General features: G+C 44.0%; 1 protein-coding gene across 3 annotated transcripts in view; it reads left to right on the plus strand.

Moving 5' to 3' along the window:
- sh3pxd2b (SH3 and PX domains 2B) overlaps positions 1 to 14,129 on the plus strand; it is a 386,931-nt gene extending 372,802 nt beyond the window's left edge. For all 3 annotated transcript variants that reach the window (XM_072512130.1, XM_072512131.1, XM_072512132.1), the window contains 2 exons: positions 4,100 to 4,225; positions 8,386 to 14,129. In XM_072512130.1, coding sequence (XP_072368231.1) covers positions 4,100 to 4,225; positions 8,386 to 10,131 — 1,872 coding nt within the window. In that variant the 3' untranslated portion in view covers positions 10,132 to 14,129. The remainder of the gene's footprint in view (positions 1 to 4,099; positions 4,226 to 8,385) is intronic.
- The last annotated feature ends 8,077 nt before the right edge of the window (positions 14,130 to 22,206 follow it).

Raw genomic sequence — 22,206 nt, forward strand, 5'->3', positions numbered from 1 at the left:
AACATTGCAGTCCTCAAGAAACATAAAGAAGAAAATTCCACCCACCATCCCCCATTAAGAACAAAGTTAACCCGCAAACAAAACTGAGCAACGGCCCCAAACATAGTGCAAAACAATACATACAAAAACAAACGGAAAATAAGTTTAACAGCAGTTCAAAAAGACAATTACTCGCCCCCAAGTTCAATGTCCTCCATCTCCTGCCAGTCCCTTGCCCTGATAAAGTTCATCGCCTCTTCTTGCGATCCAAAGTAACGTTCCTGACCCTCATATGTGACCCACAAACACGCTGGGTACAGCATGCCAAACCTCACCCCCTTCTTAAAAAGGAAACTCTCCTTTCTTTTGGCCAGTTTCGCATCCAGGTCCTGATAGACATGCAGCTCGCTGCCTTCCCATAAGCAGCTCCTCGTCTGCATGACCCACCACAAGATCTGTTCCTTGTCCAGGAACCAGTGCATTCGTACCCCCATCGCCTTCAGTGGCTCATTTTTCAGCGGCTTCCTCGTAAGCGACCTGTGTGCTCTGTCCACCTCCAAGGGCCGAGCAAACGCATCCTCTCCCAGCAACTTCTCAAACATGCGCGCCACATATGCACCGGAATCCGATCCCTCGCTGTCCTCTGGCAGGCCGACAATCCGCATATTCTGTCTGCACGATCTGTTCTCCAGATCCTCCACTTTGTCCTGCAGCCTCTTCTGATGGCCCTTCATCAGCCCCATCTACACCGCCATGGTCATGCTCAGCCACTGCTTCTTCCACCATCTGGATTGCCTGGGTTTCCAATCTCTGCTCCATGCGATCAATCCCTGCCCTTTCAGATCCACCACCCTGGCCAGGTCTTCCAGATATTCCTTTCTCTGCTGAGCAAATTTCTCATTACGAAGTCTTACAACACCAGGTTAAAGTCCAACAGGTTTGTTTCGATGTCACTAGCTTTCGGAGCGCTGCTCCTTCCTCAGGTGAATGAAGAGGTCTGTTCCAGAAACACATATATAGACAAATGCAAAGATGCCAAACAATGCTAGGAATGCGAGCATTAGCAGGTGATTAAATCTTTACAGATCCAGAGATGGGGTAACCCCAGGTTAAAGAGGTGTGAATTGTATCAAGCCAGGACAGTTGGTAGGATTTTGCAGGCCAGATGGTGGGGGATGAATGTAATGTGACATGAATCCCAGGTCCCGGTTGAGGCCGCACTCATGAGTGCGGAACTTGGCTATAAGTTTCTGCTCGGCGATTCTGCGTTGTCGCGGGTCCTGAAGGCCGCCTTGGCGAACGCTTACCCGGAGATCAGAGGCTGAATGCCCTTGACTGCTAAAGTGTTCCCCGACTGGAAGGGAACATTCCTGCCTGGTGATTGTTGCGCGATGTCCGTTCATTCGTTGTCGCAGCGTCTGCATGGTCTCGCCAATGTACCACGCTTCGGGACATCCTTTCCTGCAGCGTATGAGGTAGACAACGTTGACCGAGTCGCACGAGTATGTACCGCGTACCTGGTGGGTGCTGTTCTCACGTGTAATAGTGGTATCCATGTTGATGATCTGGCACGTCTTGCAGAGATTGCCATGACAGGGTTGTGTGGTGTCGTGGTCACTGTTCTGAAGACTGGGTAGTTTGCTACAAACATTGGTTCGTTTGAGGTTGCGCGGTTGTTTGAAGGCAAGTAGTGGGGGTGTGGGGATGACCTTGGCAAGATGTTCATCGTCATCAATGACGTGTTGAAGGCTGTGAAGAAGATGACGTAGTTTCTCCGCTCCAGGGAAGTACTGGACGACGAAGGGTATTCTGTCGGTTATGTCCCATGTTTGTCTTCTGAGGAGGTCGGTCCGGTTTTTCGCTGTGGCGTGTTGGAACTGTCGATCGATGAGTCGAGTGCCATATCCCGTTCGTACGAGGACATCTTTCAACGTCTGTAGATGTCTGTTACGCGCCTCCTCGTCTGAGCAGATCCTGTGTATACGGAGCGCTTGTCCATAGGGGATGGCTTCTTTAATGTGTTTAGGGTGGAAGCTGGAGAAGTGGAGCATCATGAGGTTATCCGTGGGTTTGCGGTATAGCGAAGTGCTGAGGTGACCGTCCTTGATGGAGACGAGTGTGTCCAAGAATGCAACTGATTTTGGAGAGTAGTCCATGGTGAGTCTGATGGTTGGATGGAAATTATTAATGTCATCGTGTAGTCGTTTCAGTGATTCTTCGCCGTGGGTCCAAAGGAAAATAATGTCATCGATGTATCTGGTGTATAACGTCGGTTGAAGGTCCTGTGCAAATTTCTCATGGAGTAAGGCCACAAGTTGCTCTGTCGACCACTGGACTGGCAGTTTCGGTCCCTGACCTTCCACCATATTCCCCTGTGTTGCAGGCTCCATTCTCGTTTTCAACCAATGTTCTCTTCTTTCAGACCACTTATGGTCCGCAAATCCATACACTGGTGGGGAGTCCTCCTCTTCTACTTCACCAGTACATTGTTTTATCAATCAAATCCACAGTAAATCGGGGGAATAGGTCCAAAAAGTCCACCATGAGCGGGAGCCACCAAATGTGCGACCAATCACACCATGGTCACCACCGGAAGTCCTTCCAGACATTTTTAAGTAACATCATTGCCGTGTTAATGTAAGCCTACTTATGACGATGAAGATTATTTTTTTTTAAATTAATGAACCCTTGTCAAAGACTTCTCAACCAGAAAAAATGTCTTCCCCTATAATAACTTGACATCCACTGGCCTTACCTTCTGGAAATAGTACCAACTTCCTATCTGGTCTATTTCAACTGCACACCTGAATTTTGTGCCTGGTGAGACAATTTGTCAAAAGCCTTTTTGAAATTCCCATATACATGTAATTCCCATATACGTGTTATTTATTGTAAGATCAATAATCCCTCTAAAATAAACTTAAAGAACACTCCCTTTAGTAATCTTGGTATCCTTGCTGTAGTGATATTATGAATCCATCAGTAGGCAGTAGCCAGCACTATCCAGTTAAGTCATGGGACAAAATGTCATGAGTTACTTTATTAAGTCTAAAAGGTTTTTAAAATATCCACAACATGGTCTTTGTTACAAAATGTTGTTATATCTTTGCGAGGATTTTATACTTGCTGTATTTCCCTCCTCGCCATCTCCTGCTCCTCGTGGCACTACAGGAAGATTCTTAAAAGCTAAAACTTTGTCGACAGTGGTGTGGGTTAGCGAAGAATTCTGAGTGAGATATTATGGGTGGCACAGTGGTTAGCACTATGCCTCAAAGTACCAGGGACTTGGGTTTGATTCTGGCCTTGGATGACTCCGGTCTGTGTGAAGTTTGCACTTTCTCCCTCTGTCTGCATGGGTTACCTCCGGATGTTTCGGTTTCCTCCCACAGTCCAAAGATGTACAGGTTAGGTGGATTAACCATGCTAAATTGCCCCTTAGTGTCCCAAGATGTGCTGGCTAGGGAGATTGACCATGATCAATGCGTGGGTTACGGGGATAGTGCAGGCGAATGGGCCTCGATAGAGTGCTCTTTCAGAGTATCAGTGCAGATTTGATGGGGCAAATGGCCTCCTTCTGCACTGTAGGGATTCTGTCGGGCCTGCCCCTTTCATTGCTAACTAATGTTTACAGGGGTTTAGCAGGTGTTGGGCCTCTGTTTTAACATTCAAAGTGCTAAAGCTCCATTTTAGGTATCTTCCTAGGACACCTTATAAATGTGGTTCATGAATTAAACAATGGAACCAATGCCTGCCTCGATTGAGCTGGGGCTATGATTGCTAAATTAGTGTATTTGGCACCCATGTTATGCCTGGGAAAATAGATACCAGTTTCTACCCTCCACCCTGGTTCCAATAATGTCTACAATCTTTCAGTTAATGACTAATTTGATAGTTTACAGTTCCTGTATTTTCATAGCTTTAAATTTATTGAAATGGTTTAGGTGTATGTACAGTTGCCATTAATAACTTTTTTTCTTTAAAATCTGTCAATTGTTTCCTAACATACTGTTTTTTCTTGCATGTGAAATTATTTATAAAGCATAGAGAATAAGAAACATGAATGACAATGCATTACGTGGGCTAAGTAAATGATTTTAGCTTTAACTAACTTTATAAACAGCCGCGTGGATTGAACCTTCCCAAACCACCAACTCCTCCTGAAGTAGAAGAAGAGTTTTATACTATTGCTGCTTTCCAGACAACCATTCCCGATGGCATTAGTTTTCAGGCAGGACAAAAAGTTGAGGTAAGCAAATGAAAATGCTATGCGTGTATATATATATATATATATATATATTCTCCTGCTCCACCTAACTTTGGCAAAAGTCCCAGATATTCCACTGAAGTTGTGAATTTGGAATGGAAATATCCCTGAGGAGGTTTTCTCCCTTGTACAGGCTCATGTTGAGTGTTTGGAGCAGATATTATTGAATTACTCAGACAAATGCTTAATGTGCATGACTGCAATATACAGGAGCAGGAGTAAGCCATTTGGCCGCTCGAGCCAACTCCTCTATTCAATAAAATCACAATTGATCTGGGCTCATCACTTTCCAGCCTATCCCCAATAACCTTTGACCCCCATTTCAGATCAACTCAGCCTCAAAGGTATTCAATGGCATAGCTTCCAGTGCTCTCAGGGGTAGAGAACGCCGAATATTGATGACTGTTTAAGATGGGAAATTCCTCCTCAGCTCCATCGTGAATGAGAGACCCCTGATTCTGAAATTGTATCCCCTAGTTATGGATTATACCGAGGGGGAACACCCTCTCGGCATCTATCCCAGCAAGCTCCCTCAGAATCTTGTATGCTTCAATAAATTTGCCACTCCTTCTAAACTCTAATGAGTGTAGACCTAACCTTTCTTCATTTGACAGTACCTTCATCCCAAGAGTCCACCTGTGAATCTTCTCTGAACCACCTCAAATCTAAGTTCATCCCTCCTGAAATATGGAGACCATTTCATTTAATTTCACTCGAGCTGAGACCTCACCAACGTGCGACTGGAGTAAGAATTCTTGGACTGTTATACTCCATCCCCATTGCAATAAAGGCCAACATTCTATTTGCCTTCCTAATTATTTCTGTACCTGTGCCTATTTTTTTGTGATCCATATACGAGGATACCCAGATCCCTCTGGATAACAGCAGTCTCTTATGATCCTAGCTGATGATACAACTGGATAATAAGGTCCCAGAATGGAACCTGGCTCAGCAGATCCTAACTTATATTTTCTGTTTAGAGACATGGGTGAACAGAGTTCCAGTACTGCTGATTAAATTTAATTAAATACTTGTTTATTTAGCAGTAGACGATTAACTATAATACACCATTCTTTCACCCCAACGCTATACCTTTACGGGCATTTCTTGATTTATAAGGATTACACAAGTTACAAAATATATCTTGTAATCTAATGTTTTCAGCAAGTACACAGTCCATGTAAACCAATAGGCTGTGGTTAGACACACTACTCTGAAGCCAAGTGGCAGATAGCATTCAATAATATTTCTATGGATTTCTCATTGAATCTCCCCAGATGGTTGTCACATAGTAAGCTGCTGGTCTCACTAAAACTCTTGAATATGCTTGGAATTTTCTCCTGAAAAATGCTTTTTCTCCAATGCATTCACCAAGGATCCACATCCAGAATTTCAACCACTCCTTTCAGTAGTCGTCTGTCCTGGAACACCATATGCATTCAGACTTCCATACAATCTCTCGGGTACCCAACCATGCCATCAGAATACCACTGCCTCAGAGGCTGAATTAAGGCGGCACCAACCTTAGGGTGACTTTGGATTTCTGGCTTCTCGCTAGTCTATTTCTCCAGGTCTGCACCTTATAGCCCTGTCTTTAACTGGGATCCTCTCTCTACCCTTCTTCAGGGAACTGTACCTTGTTCAGATTCCGGTTCTTTGTCCCTCTGTGTTCATTCTTCCTGGGACTCATTTTATCATTCCCTGGTTTATCACATTTTCTGTTCTTTAGCTTTCTGCCCCACACCCTCCTCTGAATTTTGCAGACTCTTTGTATCTTCTTGGCAACTCGCCTTCCTATTTTTGTATCATCAGCAAATCCAAGTCATGGATTGTAACTAGTTGAAGCCTCAGCACAGATCGCTGTCATCCCATTTGTTGCAGTTAACCCCACTCTACTTCCCGTTACAAATGTACAAATTAGAAGCAGCACCACTGCCCTTCAAGCCTGCTCTGCTATGCAATACGATCATGGCTGATCTCATTGTAACCTGAATCCCACATTCCTGCATACTCCTGATAACCTTTCACCCCCCTTGCTCATCAAGAATCTATCTACCTCCGCAATAAAATATTCAAAGACTCTGCTTCCATCACCTTTAGGGAAAGAGAGTTTGAAAGACTCAAAAGCCTCAACAAGAAAGAAAATTCTCCTAATCTGTTGTAAACGGGTGACCCCTTATTTTTGAACGGTGGTCTCAGTACTAGATTCTCCTATTAGAGAAAATAACCTCTCTACATTAGATTTATTGATTACTTGCTGTATCTGCGTACTAGCCTTTTTGTGATGCATGACGAGGACACCAGGATCCCTTTGCAACTTGTAGCTTTGCAATCTTTCACCATTTAGATAATATGTTTCTTTGTTTATTCCTTCTAATAAAATGGATAATTTCCCACATTATACTTTATTTGCCAGGTCTTTGCCCACTCACTTAACTTATCCATATCCTTTTGTAGCCTCCTTGAGTTCTCTTCACATCTTACTATCCTATCCATCTTGGTGTCATCAACAAAATTGTGTCAGCAAATTTCATAACTGTACCATTAGTCTCTTCATCCAAGTCAATTATATGAATTGTCAAAAGTTGAGGCACCAGCATTAATCCCTGAGGCACACCACACCTTGCCAAGCAGAAAAATACCCATGTATGGCTCCGCTGTATTTCCTGTTAGCTAACCAATCTTCCACCCATGCCAATATGTTACCCCGTACATAATGAGCTTTTATTTTTCGCAATAACCTTTGATGTGGCATCTTATCAAATGCCTTTTGGAATGTAAATACATTACATCCACCAGTTCGCTTTATCAATGGCATATGTTACTTCAAAGAACTCCAATAAATTGGTTAAACAGAATTTCCCTTTCTCAAAACCATGTTGTTTCTACCTGGTTACCCTGAATTTTCCAAGCGCACTGCTATAACATCTTAATAGCTTGTTTGGTAGCCAACCCTCTACACCTGCTAATATATCGCCCCGACAGCATAAGCTTGTGTGCAATAACCTATTAAATAACATGTATCGAACACTTTTTGTAATTGATATATGCTACATCTACTGTTTCCCTTTTATTCACCCTACTTGTTATATCTTCAAAAGAAGTTGAATACATTTGTCAAACCCAATTTCCTTTTCAGAAAACCATGTTTACACTACTATGATTTTCTAAATGTCCTGTTACGACTTCAGCATTTTCCCAAAGTTGGATGAATGGGCCTAAAATTTCCTGCTTTCTGTCTTCCTCCTTTTTTGAATCGTGGTGTTACGTTTGCAGTTTTCCTATTGGCCAGAACCTTTCTGGAATCAAGAGAGTTTTGGAACATTACAACTAACGCATTCACTATCTCAGCAGCCACTTGTTTTGGGGCCCGTGAATGCAGGTCATTGTGTCCATGGGATAGCCTTGGGAAAAAATGTTTTATTGTTGCCCCCTTTAATGAGAGCACATGTTGAATAGTAGACACACAATACAGTTTGAAAGTGATAAAGATGTTGATGATAGAAAATGAAAACAAAGATAAAATTCAAACTATAAGATCCACTTCATAATAATTATAAACTGGACACTTGAGGAAGCAACCTGAAAGTTGCTGCAGTTAACGGAAAGATTGATTCACAGAGACTAACCCAATGAAAATGTTATATTTTCTGCCCCTTTAATTTATTCGTTAAAAAATGGAAAGTCAAAGCTTGCGTTTTCCCAACATTTTTCTTTCCCCTCCTAAAGGCAGAAGTTCATAGTATCAATGGTGACCCTTTAGAACTATATCCCACGTAAATACATATATTGGTTAAGCCTGGACAGTATTAGTAATTTTTTCATGGCTAACTAAAGTTTTCTTTTTTTTTTGCTTGTTCTGGGGATGTGAACAGATGCACACATTCTGGATCCAAAAACTTACATGATGACATACTATATACACATTTGAGGTTTATTGCCATATAAACTCTGGGTTAAGATCATCTTTATGTTGGTTTGTGATCCTGCAATATTCTTTTGAAGTCCAAGCCTTCATTTCATTCAGCAGGATTGCTATCGAGACACTACAGGGCCAGAAAAGTCATTACTGCCCCCTGCTTATTGTGTTATTACATTATGCTGTTGATCAAAAGTTGATGCATTTTTTTGTTTCCTCATAGGTAATAGAAAAGAACTTAAGTGGTTGGTGGTACATTCAGATAGATGACGAGGAAGGATGGGCTCCAGCTTCTTTCATTGACAAGTACAAGAAATCAAGTAATGCTTCAAGGGCAAATTTCCTTCCACCTTTAGCACAAGAACTGGCAAAACTTAAACTTTCAGATGGAGCTACAGGAAGCAGTACTAATGGAGATAGTGCCTTTATAACTAGAGCTCTTCCCAAAGAGCCACAATCAAATGATATGGACAATGATTCTGTAATTCAACACCGACTAAAGGATCGGAGAGGGAGGGATGCAAGTAAAGCCCCATCTTCTGAAAATAAATTCAATTCCCCCTCAAATGTAGAGTCCCAATCCAAATCGTGTTCTCCTTCAAATGTAATTAATAACGACTCTTTCAGGTTTAACAAAGAGAAACCAGTTCTTCCATTAAAGAAAGACCAGATTAGCAGCAAGTCTGAGGGGGAAGCAGTGGATAAACATTCAAAAGGACTTCCACCCAAGCCTGCTGTACCAGGAGGTATTTTACCCCTGCTGCCCCCAAAAATTGCACCTAAAGGAGACAAGAAGCTGAATGCTGAAGCAAGTAAAATTTCACAGTCAAAAGGACTTGAAACTGGGCCCAAGACATTAACGGGTGAAATTGCCCGGCCTAATCTAAAGCCTGTAGGAAGACCAGCAAAGTCGAAGCCTGATGCAGAAGACAAATCAATGGAATCGTCCCCAAATCTACCACTAAAACCAAGACCTCTATTGAGACCTAAGCCACTTCCTGTCACAAAAGGTGAAAGTCAATCTGAATCTGAAGTTGACATCTCCAACCTGAGAAGTAAGTTGAGAAGAGCAAAACTGCCAGACAAAATGGGTGAGCAGGACTCTTCCCAGAATGTTGCCGGCAATCAAAACTGCTCAAATAATCAATCCTCTATAGATGCGTATAGCTCTCATGGAAATACAGAAAATGAACCTTCACTGAAGCAAGATTCAGGAATGAGTGCTAAGATAAGTGAAATGAAAGTTCTTCAGAGAGAACAAAATGGCCTTGAAAGTGAGCAGAATAATGGGGATGATCCTAGTATCACTGAAGAGAAAGCTGGTATTTCAAAGAGTTTAAAGCCAATTGAGAAGAAAGCAGATGATGCTCAACTGAAAGGCCCGCCTTCAATGCACAAAGAAGGTCCACCTCGACCAATTGTGCCACCTAGAAGACCCCCATTGCCAAAGAAAACTTCTGTAGAATCTGCAGATATGAAAGCTCATCAGAAAGATGCAGCTGAGAACAAGTCTGCCTGGGGACAAAATAAACCTTTCATAGCTCCACCAAGATTTAAATCTGGTTCAGCTCTTGAACGTAGCAAAGATGATATTAAGGCTACTGGAGGTTCAAAGGAGCCACTCCCAGTAAAAGGAGCTGTTCCACCCAAAGTTCATGAACACAGAAAAGAACCACTAGTTCCTTCAAAAGTAACTGAAAGACAGGCAGAAAAAATAGAACCAGGGAAAGAGAAGGTTAATGCTACGTCCATCAATTTAAATCTGCCCAAAGATGATGAATCTTCAAAACAATGCCTTTATGTAGCTCTTGCAGATTTTGCAGGAGATGAGGAGACCGCTGGATTTAAGGAGGGAACTGTTTTTGAAGTATTTGAAAAAAATACCAATGGATGGTGGTATTGCAAAATCCTAAATAGCGAGCCAATATGGGAGGGCTGGGCCCCTTCCAATTATCTAGTCAAAAAATGAGTACTGTATCTTGGTATAGGTTCTTTTTTTACACTGCAAGATGCTTTTTCTTATGTAATATTTAATTAGCTCATTAATTTATAGGTTTAAGCTTTCTAAAAGCAACTTAATACATTCCTTATATAACTTCAACCTAAGTTGGAACAACATGAAATGCGTGGCCACAAAGTTCAAGATTTCAGTAATTACTATACATTTTACATACTTTCATTTAACATTACTCCATTTAGTCATGATGGTCTGACAGTCATCACTCAAGAACAAACAAATACCGTTAGTAATTATGGTACTGGACTAGCAGCTGAGATTGTACCACAACGATCTCTCAGACTGTCTTAAAAATTCAACTAGTTCACAAAAATCCTTGAAGTAAGGAACCAACCTTACTTAGTCTGACCTAAATGTCCACATTATATGATTGATTCATAATGCCTTCTGAAGTGGGAATTCGGGTCATACACAAAGTCATTCTGGAAGAGTGCTAAATGGAGTCAGCTTCACCCAACATGAAGAAAAAAATTGAAAAAATATATATCCGTGCTCAGTTTAGGAAATCTTTACCGATCAAGGTTATTGAAAATGATCTTTTCCAATTGACAAGAAAATAAAAATCTGTTGCTTTATTGCAGTTAACTGCGCTGTTGAATACAGAAACAAAATCTTGATATTTGCAAAATTCCAACAGCATAAAGATCCATACCAACTGCAGGCATCTTGTAATGTAACTCTGGTACGAACAAAATTCTGCCAAAAAAAACTTGTTCCTTCTTAAATGATAACATTACTCTGCATCACTTTTTGTATTTTTTATATTATAATATTGTGCAAAAGTAGATTTTGTAGTTATGAAATACCTTAGTTAATATACAGCCATGTCAAGAGGGATGCAGTAGTTTAGCCACTGATATAATGCACGCAAAGATTAAAAATCAATTATACACATAGGTAACATAGAGTCTGTTGTAGAACCTCACTACAAAAGACAGAGCATATACATTTCTGTAATCAATACTTATTGCGAAACCTTACTATAAACCGTTATGTTGTTGGTATACTTCCAATACCTCGGAAGACGAGGAGTTATTATGTTTGAAAGATAAGTGGGTGGAGGATACTTCAATTCAATTAGCTATTTAATTTTGTTCTTTAATGATCAGGAGGATTAGCTAATTGATTTATTACTGAAACAAGTTCACTGTTACAAAGAGTGTACTGAGAACAATGACGAAAATAATTTGAACTGAATAATGCTCCTCTATTCATTCTTGTTGCACAAGTTATGCTTTTGGCTAATCCCTCATGAATGCAAACCACATGGGGTCTTTACAAGGTAATAACTAAAACACATTGGTTGTAATGTAGTGTAGACTTTGTAAAACATTTAGTGGGCTTATTTGCTTTAAGAGAGCTTGACTGGTATCAAGCTTACACTCTAGAGCAAGAGACTTGAAATGTGAAACATGCTTTTAAAAATTGTTAACATGATTTCTCTTAATAAAATTGAAAGGCATTTGAAAGTAGCAAAAGTAAAATACCTCACTTTTCAACCAGGGAACATGAACATTCTCCTGTCATGCAACACCAAGAAAGAATATTTAAGCAAACACAATGCAGAAGTAATGTATTTGATTTGGTTACAATGAAAGAACATTAAGAATATCTATACAATATTTATGCAGCACTGGAGATTACACTGGTCCCACACCCATTCCTATTCATTAGCTTTGCTCTTGTCCTACAGAGGGCAGCACCCAAATCCATTGCCACCTAGCATTGTAGAATACATGTCAAATTCAAATGTTTAATCCATGATTGTGGTGAATATATTATATCCATGCTCTTCGTATCTACACTGGTTTGTAAAGGTTGCCATTGACTCAATAGCAGGCATTGCCAAATGCCACTGGAATGGAAGCTTGACCAGGGGAATTTCCATTTCTGTTTTTTAAGTTTGCAGAGAAGGGCGTACATTAAATATTACATTTTGATATATAGAAAACTACATTAAGTGCCAAAACAATTGAGTAATAAATCGGGTCACTAAATCCCAGCTTGGATTTAGTGTGTCATGTGCTATTCCTGGAATATACTGAAGAAAAAGGAAAACCTAACTAGTATGCACATCCCATCTAAGATTTTACTCTTAATAAATTGGACAACACAAAACCTCAACTTTCTCTCATTGAAGAGATTTTTATAATTGCATTACTAACTGGTTTTGAAGAGGATTTGTGTTAATATTGCTTATCCTGCTAAAATCATTCGGCAATCTCCTCTTAATTGCATCACATAGAATACACATTTGAGTTGAGTTATGGATAAACTTTAATGTTCAGAATGGTTTTGCTGTGAAATTAATGGCTATTCTGACCAGAAAGCCCATCCTATTAGAAGAAAAAAGTCAAACTAATTGGTTTTCCCCATTGCCCTACAAGGCTATTACTTCACAATAATCTTAGACTTTTTTCGCATGACCTATCCTCAACCATATAAATCACTACTCACTGTACAAATAGATTACTGAGACAAGTCATTAATTTGAATTGAGTAACGCTTCTCTTTGAATTCTTGTTATACAGATGATACATAAAGTGGAAGTAAATTTCTGAGTCAAATACTGTAAATGGTAGGTGCGAGCTAACAACTCATTCACCTAGATAGCTAGACATAATATATTTACAATTATGCTGAGTGCAAGATTTCCCTATTGGAAGTTGAGGACCCCTCACAATGAACATCAACTTCCCAGTAGCTAGTTACAGTAAGATACATACTTGAAAGCAATTCATCTGCCATTGCGTAGTGCTTGCTTATATAGGTTAACCCAAAGAAAGGGTGAAAATGTGAACCAGGAAGGTTTTGAAATTTGTAGGTAATCATCATGCAGAAGAATACACTGCTTCGAATTGCCCAATAAGTTGCTCGAATTTGACATTTTGCAAGGATCATGAGGAATAATTGATGGTGTGAAGCACCTATGGATGTTTTCCAGCATTGAAGGTGCTATATAAATGCAAATTGTTGTTGGGAAGTTAAGAATGAAAGTTGGTGCTGGTGCAGAGCGTGATTGTGAAGTTTGAATTTGGGGCCCAATCTGAGTTTTGCACTACATCTGATCTAGACCCTGCATGATTTAAGAGCACTTTGTGTTGTCAGAGGACACAAAGTGGAAATCTTACATTTCATAACACTGACGTTCTTCATCTTGATGAGCATGTTTACTCAAAAAAAAGAGAAAAAACAGGGTTTTATGTTTTAACATGTATTACCTCTGTAAAAATCCACTGAACAGCAATGAAAACCCTGACCATTAAGTGAAACAGCAATGTCTTGTCAACTATAAAGATCACAAGAAAAAAAGATAAGTGGGTGGAAGTACAACGGCTGACTTAATTATTGAGCCTTGATGTCACATATGCCATAATTGCTGTTCAGTTGTCTGTAATTCTGAGACCATTACTGTAGAAAACTTTACTGATGATAAACTGTCAATTTGAATTTTAGAGAAGCTTTCTCAAGTTGCAACTGTTTTTTGTTACAAAGGTTTATTTTGTAGAACATTAATAAACACTTAACTGCTTTTGTTTTAAATATTTCTTGTACACTAATTTGGAGAAACATGGTGGGAATTCTGCACTGGAGCTCATATCATAGTTCATTTTTAGTAAACATTTTCTGTGTTAAAAATGTATCACAATCACTGATGAGCGCTCCGCTGCATGGTCATTTCACGAAAAAAAAATCTCCAGCAGTAGAGATAGGATGCCCAATGCAGTATCTATAATATAGGTAATGCTAATTTGTAATAACACCGTAGCTGACAGATGATAAGGTAGGTTATTTAAGTTTTCCATATCAACATAATATTTTATATTCAAGAAATGCATTTGCAACATGGTCATGTTTCCAATAATGCCTCGATATTCTTGTTAAATTTTGTTGTGAGCGAAAGAGTTTTCACTCTTAATTGAAATAAAAGTTCCATACGTTTCACCATTCGGAAAGATGATTTTTTTTTTTCCCGTGATGTGTAAAGGAATGCAGTAATTCTCGGTATCAATGTTTCATTTTGGAGTATAATTCCAGAGGCTCACTCAGTTGATCATTCATCAGCAGCGAGTATTGACTGACTATTCAGAAAGCATCACAGCCATGCTTAAATGTATTTACCTAACACCCACAATCTACAGAATTCCAGCAGGGGTCCAGTGGAAATCGGGAGCAGAAAACCTGGGTGAGTTGCCCTTCCCTCGTCGGGGAATTCCGATACTCTTACCGTTTGCTGTCCTGGCTGAGATTAGCAAGTCAGCGCATGTCAGCAACGGAGACTTTTATCGGTGGACTTGAAGCCAAGAGGATCATGGCAATGATGCATGCCCCTGAGTGACATGGTAAAGAATGTTTTGATGCAGAAATTTTAAAAAAGAAACATTTCTTATGGTTGGTAAGAATTTTGAGGAAAAAGATGGGGTAGTATCCAGGGCAAAGGCCAAGAAATCACTATAAATACTTCAGGGCACAGACCAAGATAGAAGGGAGTGATGAATAATGTATTAACAACCAGCATAGAATTGTAGAACCCCTGAGGGGCAGAAGGAGACTATTCGACCCATCATGTCTGCACCAGCCCTCTGAAACAGCGCCCTACCTAGACTCTCTTCCCCCACCCTATCCCTGTAACCCTATCTAACCTTTTGGACACTGAATGGCAATTTAGAATAGCCAATCCACCTAACTTGCACTTCTTTGGGCTGTGGGAGAAGACTAGAGCACCCGGAGGAAAGAGAATGTGTATACTCCGCACAGACAGTCACCTGATCATGACCTAGAGATTGTAAGATGACATTGAAGTAATAAGTGTGAAGACTTAAAAAGAAAGCAAAGCCCTGAAAGTGTTTAACAAATATCAGTTAACAAAGACTCATTCAATACTCGATAAAACAAAATTTAGTGGCACTTTGATTGTGAAATTCATGTTGACTTGTCCGCATACCCTATCACCACTGTGATTGAATTAAAAAGATCATGATTAATGGTGATTTTGTAGCAGCACTTTGTTAACACCACTGTATCACAGAGGACAGCACTTCTGAGTCTTCCCCACTCTGAGGACTTTTTAAAATGGCAGAAAGGGACCCAAATATGGACGGCCCAACCCTTTTTTCCAAAAGATCCAATTTTTGCTGGGAAGAGAAAGGAAGCAGCTTGTGATTCACACAGGTGGGAAACCTGAACTCAGCAGTGCCATTTGAACCTAGGGCTGACTTCAAACCCATTCTATTCTGGCTCTTCTAAGGGCCTTAATTTTTCATGTGGGAAGCACGAAGAACAGATGAGGTATGTTTAAGTAACAGGATCTGGAATTTTTAAATCCTCTGTTCTTTAAACTTGGGAGGCAGTGCGAGCAGAAACGGGATGAATATATCAGTGGTGGGTTCCTGTTTTTACATGAGCAGCTTGTTGGGGTGAGTTTAAAAGTTTCAGCTGAGCCCCAAGTCTTGTCTTAGCAGTTCAGAGTTAGGTTAATGCTGGGATTGCTTCATTCAAGAAGAAGAGTTTACATTTAAAAATTCATATCAATTAGAAGCCTTCCCCATTTAGAAAATAGTCAATGGGCACATTTCTCCAGCCTCGTTCCGCTTTCGCTTGAGCGAAACAAGGCCGATGAATAGCGGGAGAGTCCGAAAACGAGAAATGCGCCAGGCATCAAACAGTTTGCAATGCAACCGGCCCATTCCTGTAGGCAAAATCAGGATCTTGCCGTAGCATGGCGAGAAACCAATTATCACCACTTAAGCTCTATTTCCAGCCAATTAACGGGAGCAACCCCATATCCAACAGCCTCCCGTCATTCAGCAGCCTCCGCAGCAAGTGATCACGCTGGGGCCAATTAGTATTTCTTTTTTAAAAATGGGAATCATGCGGAAGAGCCTTTGTCGGGTGCCGTGGAGGTAAGTAGCCACTTTTGCTTATAGGCAAAGAGTCTGGGGGGCGCAGGGCTAACCACCCCAGTGCTCGGCGGGGCTTGGGAGAAACCTCTGATGGGGATGATGAACCCTCTGCATGGGTGGGACGCCATGGGAGGATTGGGGGGGGGGGTGGTAGGTGCTGGGGGAACAACCGTGTGTACCCGTTCTGGGGCAACCCTTGTCTCTGCCCCACCGACCACACATGACCCCATCGACTGCCGAGGCCTCTGGCTGTGCGACTGAAGGCTATTGCTAATAGGGAATTGGCAATCATGGGGTGTGTGACGTGCTCACTTAACCAAGTGGATTCCCATGGGTAGGCGGGTCATGTAGCATGTGAGAGCCATTGCCTAGCATCCCAATCACACCTTGATGCATAGGCACTGTACCTGAACACTGCAGGAGGTAACCCCCCACAAGCAGCAGTTAAAATCTTAACAGCCAGGAAATGGGGCACAGCTGCGGGGACATGTCCACAGTCGGAGGGTTTGTGAGTGTAACGGGGAGGGAGGATGCCTCAAGAGATGGGCCAAGGGTACGGAGGTTGGCCTGCATTGCAGAAGAAAGTGACCGAGGCATCTTACTGGTTGTGCACAAGGGTGTATATTGGGTGTAACAATTCCCCACTCTCTCAATGGTGCTGCCCCCCCCTCACCCGGTGCCCTCAGTGATCCTCAATGTGCTTTTCCTTTCTAGCTCTACCACTACATCTAGGTACTTCCCCAGGATGCACATCAGAGGTGGAGGCAGCCAGCTACTTACCACATCCCATGGCCTTCGATGCCCCTGGCGGGCTTTCTCTGGGGCTGGAGAGCCCCGGCTCACTTGTCGGCAGCACATGCACAGCCGTGTACTGCCTGTGAGACAGGGCCTCATCAGAGAGGTGGAACTCGGGGGAGCTGGTGGCCACTGTTGTCACTCCGTGGGACAGATCTGGATTGGCACCCGATCAGTGCCCATAGGGTCCTGGCGTTCACCTTTGAATGGAGGGGCAGGTGGTTAAAGCCCCAGTTGCCCTTGCATCATCTGGCTCTGCCAGCCCTGGCGGTACCGCATGGCCTGCACAATTGTGTCGACGCCCTTGGGCCATGCTCTGCAGCACCTCGACAGTGCCCAACTGGGACAAGCTCTGCAGCACCTCTGCCATTCCATCTGAGAGTGGGACGTGTCCCACAGAACCTCATCAAGGTCAGCCTGGTACTGTGTGACTCCCCCAGCAAGGCAAACATTCTGCCTAGACCCTTAGCCATGGCCATCGCCAACTGCATGACACTTTGGACACCTCCATTAATGGTGCTGATATCGTGCACCAGTTGCCACCCTACCAGTGTTGGCCTCCATGTCACGCATTGCCGGCAACTTCTCCATCTGTAGCCTCTGGGTCTTCTCTAATCGGCTATGTATCTGCTGGAGTATAATTGACATCTCTCTCTGATATCCTGGATGCACCCTAATGTTTCAATGAGCTCCGGGAAAGCGCCTTCCACAGGCTCAGCATCAGGCTCCTGCAGGTCCTCCAGCCAACGGCATAGGCCCATCCTGGGTGACTCCCTCTCCAGCCTCACAGGAGAAGACCTCGGAGGGGAGCTCCTAGGAAGACGCAACCGCAGCCTGGTGCATGACATCAGCACCCCCTCACCGTGCGTGAGCACTGGGCCTCGCTGGCAAAACCGAGGACCGGGTGGTTGCCGATGCACCCATCCAAATGGCTGAGAGTCCTGGGCTGAGCCGACGTCCGGGATGTGTGCCCATCAGCGTGGCCACCGTAATGGCGTCTGTCGTGTTGGCGGGCCATTCCCGTCCGCCGCGGCTGCCTTCCTGCTCCCCCACCCCCTGCAGCCACGGCCCATCCCATTTCGCCAGCCCGAGGTCCCCCCACGCCGACCCCGATCACCTCCGGCTGCATCGTCAGTCAGCACGACTGGCTGACTATTTTGTATACCAGATTAGAACCACGCCGGCTACCTCGGGTATATTCATGGACCAGATGGGGGCTATGGATCCATGGTGGTTCACCTACCCAGGGTAGAAGGAGTTCTCCTCCTCCCAGGTACACAATGTATATCACGGATCGACTTCTCTGTAGTGGGGAAATCGGTGCTTCCAGGGCTAGTAAGAGCGGAATATTTCGCAATCGTAATCTCCGACCACGCTCCACACTACATGGGTGTGAGGTTGTAGACGGCCATGCCCAACGCTCCCCTTGGAGGTTGGACATGGCACTCGCGGCTGATGAGGCTTTTTGCGAGAGAATATCACAGGCTATAGACGAGTGTATTGCTAATAACCAGAATGGGGAGTTCTCACCCTCCACCTTTTGGGAGATGCTGAAGGCTGTGATCAGGGGTGAAGTTATTACCTACAAAGCACAAAGATATATGGAAGAGAGGGTGGCTCGGCAACAGCTAGTCATCTCCATACTGGAGGTAGACTGGCAGTGCTCCGACCAAAGAGCTCCTGGCGGAGAGGAAAATGCTACAAATGGACTTTGTCCGGCTCTCCACGAGGAAAGCACTGCACCAATTCCGCCAGGCACGAGGAACCTGAACGAACACGGAGATAAGGCCAGCTGCCTGCTGGCTCATCAGCTGAGAAAGCAGACAGCCACGAGGGAAATAGCTCAGATTAGGGACAGCGAAGGCAACCTAGTAGCAGAAACCGAAAAGGTCAATGAAGCATTCGAGACCTTCTACCGGGGGCTGTACACCTCCGAGCTCCCATAGGGGACTTGAGGATGAAGCAGTTCCTCGATGGACTGGACATGCCAGTCATGGGGAAGGTTAGGAAATGGGGGCTGGAAGCATCGCTAGAACTGGGAGAAGTCATGAGAGAGCATCAACTCCATGCAGGCGGGGAAGGCACTGGGACCAGAAGGATTCCCGGCAGACTTCTACAAAGACGTTGCAACTGCACTGGCCCTGCACCTGCGGGAGGTTTTCATAGATTTGCTGGCGAGGGACACCCTGCCGCCTAGGCTAGCACAAGCCTGAATCTCGCTGATACCCAATCAAGACAAAGACCCAACAGAATGCAGGTCCCACAGACCCATTTTGTTACTCAACGTAGATGCAAAAATACTGGCCAAGATCCTAGTCAAAAGGCTGGAGGACTGCGTACCAGAGGTGGTAGCAGACGACCAAACCAAGCTTGGTTGACAGCCAGCGCCGAACATCAGGCACCTGCTAAACGTGAACATGGCTCCATTCGGGGAGAGAACCTCTGAGGTGATCATCTCCCTGAACATAGAAAAGGCCTTCAACAGAGTCGAATGGGAAGTACCTCATAGAGGTACTGGAGCGGTTCAGGTTCGCAGCAGGGTTCACCGCCTATACAACGCTCCCACAGCGAGCGTATGGACAAATACCACCAGCTATAAGTATTTCCAGCTGCACCGAGGCATATCGCAGGGATGCCTGCTGTCCCCGCTGCTGTTCGCCCTCGTGATCGAACCACTGGCAATCGTGCTTAGGGCAGTAAAGAACTGGAAGGGGATCGGAGAGGAATCCGAGAGCACAGAGTCTCGCTCTACGCGGATGTCCTGCTCCTCTACATCTCAGACCTGCAAAGCAGCATAGAAGGAATCATGGCGCTCTTGAAAGAGTTTGGAGCCTTCTCGGGCTCCAAGCTCAACCTGGGCAAAAGTGAGGTCTTCCTGGTGAACCCTCAAGGTGGAGGGGCAGAGCTGGAGGGAATGCCAATGAAACAGGCCCGACACAAATCCCACGACCTGGGGATCCAACTCACTCATGACTGGACAGGGATCCACAAATGGAACCTGACCAGCCTGATGGAGGAAGAAAAAAACGACCTAGAGATGGAACACACTCCCACTCTCCTTGGCAGCGCGAGTGTAGACGATCAAGATTAACATTCTGCCCACGTTCCTCTTCCTGTTCAGATCCATTGCGATCTATATCACTAAGGCCTTCTTCAGCTCATTTAAAAAGAACTGATCGTGGGGGTGAAGGGAGAGAACGCAAGGATCCCAACAGAGAGCAAGAACCATGGGGGGCATGCAATATTACCACTGGGCGGCAACCGCAGAGAGGGTAATGAAATGGAAGCTGAGTTGGTGCTTATAGAGGAGGGTACTGGAGCAGGACCTCCCTCCAGGACCTGGTCACGGTGGCACTTCCATCCCCACTGAATAAATACTCAACCAGCTCAGTGGTGACAGCAACACTCTGGTCGTGGAACCAGCAGTGACAGCACTTTGGGCTAACCAAAATGTTCGATAAGGCCCCCTGCAACAACCACAGATTATCGCCAAAGACAACTGTCCCACCAACAGAGAAGTTCCAGCTGATTGGGAGGGACAAACTAAGATACATGCAGGCCAAAGTTCATATGTCAGGAAATGAGGACATACCCACAACTACCGCAACAATCGTTGTTAGAGGACCTACAGGATGTAGACATCTTAGGGATGGGGAACTGTGGCGACATGTATTGGTGACTACTGGGAGGGCTAACACAACTGGACGAGACAAGAAAAAAGTGGAAGTTGGAGTTTGAAATAGGGTGGGGACTCTGGAGCGAAACACTACACAGGGTCAACTCAACCTCCACTTGCACAAGGCTAAGTCTAATACAGCTGAAAGTGGTACACAGAGCCCACTTAACTAGAACCCAAATGAGCCAGTTCTTCCCGGAGGTGGAGGACAAATGCAAACTGTGCCAAGGAGGCCCGGCCAACCACACCCACATGTTCTGGTCTTGCCCCAGACCTGTTGGGGTTTGGACAGCCTTCTTTGAGGCAATGTCCAAGGTGGTGGGGATGAAGGCGGAGCCTTGCCCAAGAGTGGGAGTCTTCGCTTATCAGAACAACCAGATCTCTTAATGGGGAGGAGGGCCGATGCTCTTGCCTTTGCCTCCCTGATCGCCCACCGAAGAATCCTGCTCGGCTGCCGACCAGTAGCACCACCCAAAGCTGCAGACTGATTGTCCAACCTAGTGGAATTTCCCCAGATGGAGAAAATTAAATTCACCATCCGGGGGTCTGAAGACGTCTTCGACAGAACATGGGAGCCATTCACCCAGTTGTTCCAAGACCTGTTTCTAGCCAACAGCCAATTAGCCAGAGGATGGAAGAGGATAATCACAATATAAAAATGAAAGAGGTGGGGGGGGGACGGGAATAAAGAGGCATGGAACCCAACCATGCCCAGCAAATAACAAAATTACACATCATCATGCAAACCCAACAGGAACAGGATTTAAGAGCTGATGAGGCAAGATAGCACGCCAGACGAATAGAAGTGGTGGGGGGGGGGGGGGGGGGGGGGGGGGGGGGGGAGGAAGAGAGAGAGATATCATGAAGAAAAGGGGAAGAGCAAAGCAGGGGAACCAGCTAGAACGAAATGCCTACTGGAGAACGTAAAAAGAGAAGCTGTAACCGTTGTAAATAACGGAAGACGACCAATGTGTGTATACATATTTTTTATTTTCTCTTCAATGTATGTTCACGCTTATCTTTGTTCTGTATAATATGAAAAATCCTAAATAAAAACATTTATTTTTAAAAAAGGAAGAGCTGAACTCCAGAGGTAAGGTGAGAGTGACTGCCCTTGACATCAAGGCAGCATTTGATCGAGTATGGCATCAAGGAGCCCTAGCTAAACTGGAGTCAATGGGAATCAGGTGGAAAACTCTCTGCTGGTTGGAGTCGTACCTAGCACAAAGAAAGAGGATTGAGGTTGTTGGAGGTCAGTCATTTCAGTCCCAAGAAATCACTGCAGGAGTTCCTCAGGGTAGTGTCCGAGGTCCAACCACCTTCAGCTGTTTTGTCAATGATCTTCCGTCCAACGTAAGGTCAGATGTGGGGATGTTCGGTGATGATTGCATAATGTTCAGCACCATTTGCGACTCCTCAGACACTGAAATAGTCCACATGCAAATGCAACATGACCTGGACAATATCCAGGATTGGACTGACAAGTGGCAAGAAACATTTGTGCCACACAAGTGACGGGCAATGGCCATCTCCAATAAGAGAGAATCAAAACCATTGCCCCTTGATAGTCAATGGCATTACCATCACTGAATCCCCATTATTAACATCCTGCCGGTTACCTATGACCAGAAACTGAACTGGACTCGTCATACA

The sequence above is a fragment of the Scyliorhinus torazame genome, chromosome 7 (assembly GCF_047496885.1).
Source record: "Scyliorhinus torazame isolate Kashiwa2021f chromosome 7, sScyTor2.1, whole genome shotgun sequence".
Lineage (NCBI taxonomy): Eukaryota > Metazoa > Chordata > Chondrichthyes > Carcharhiniformes > Scyliorhinidae > Scyliorhinus > Scyliorhinus torazame.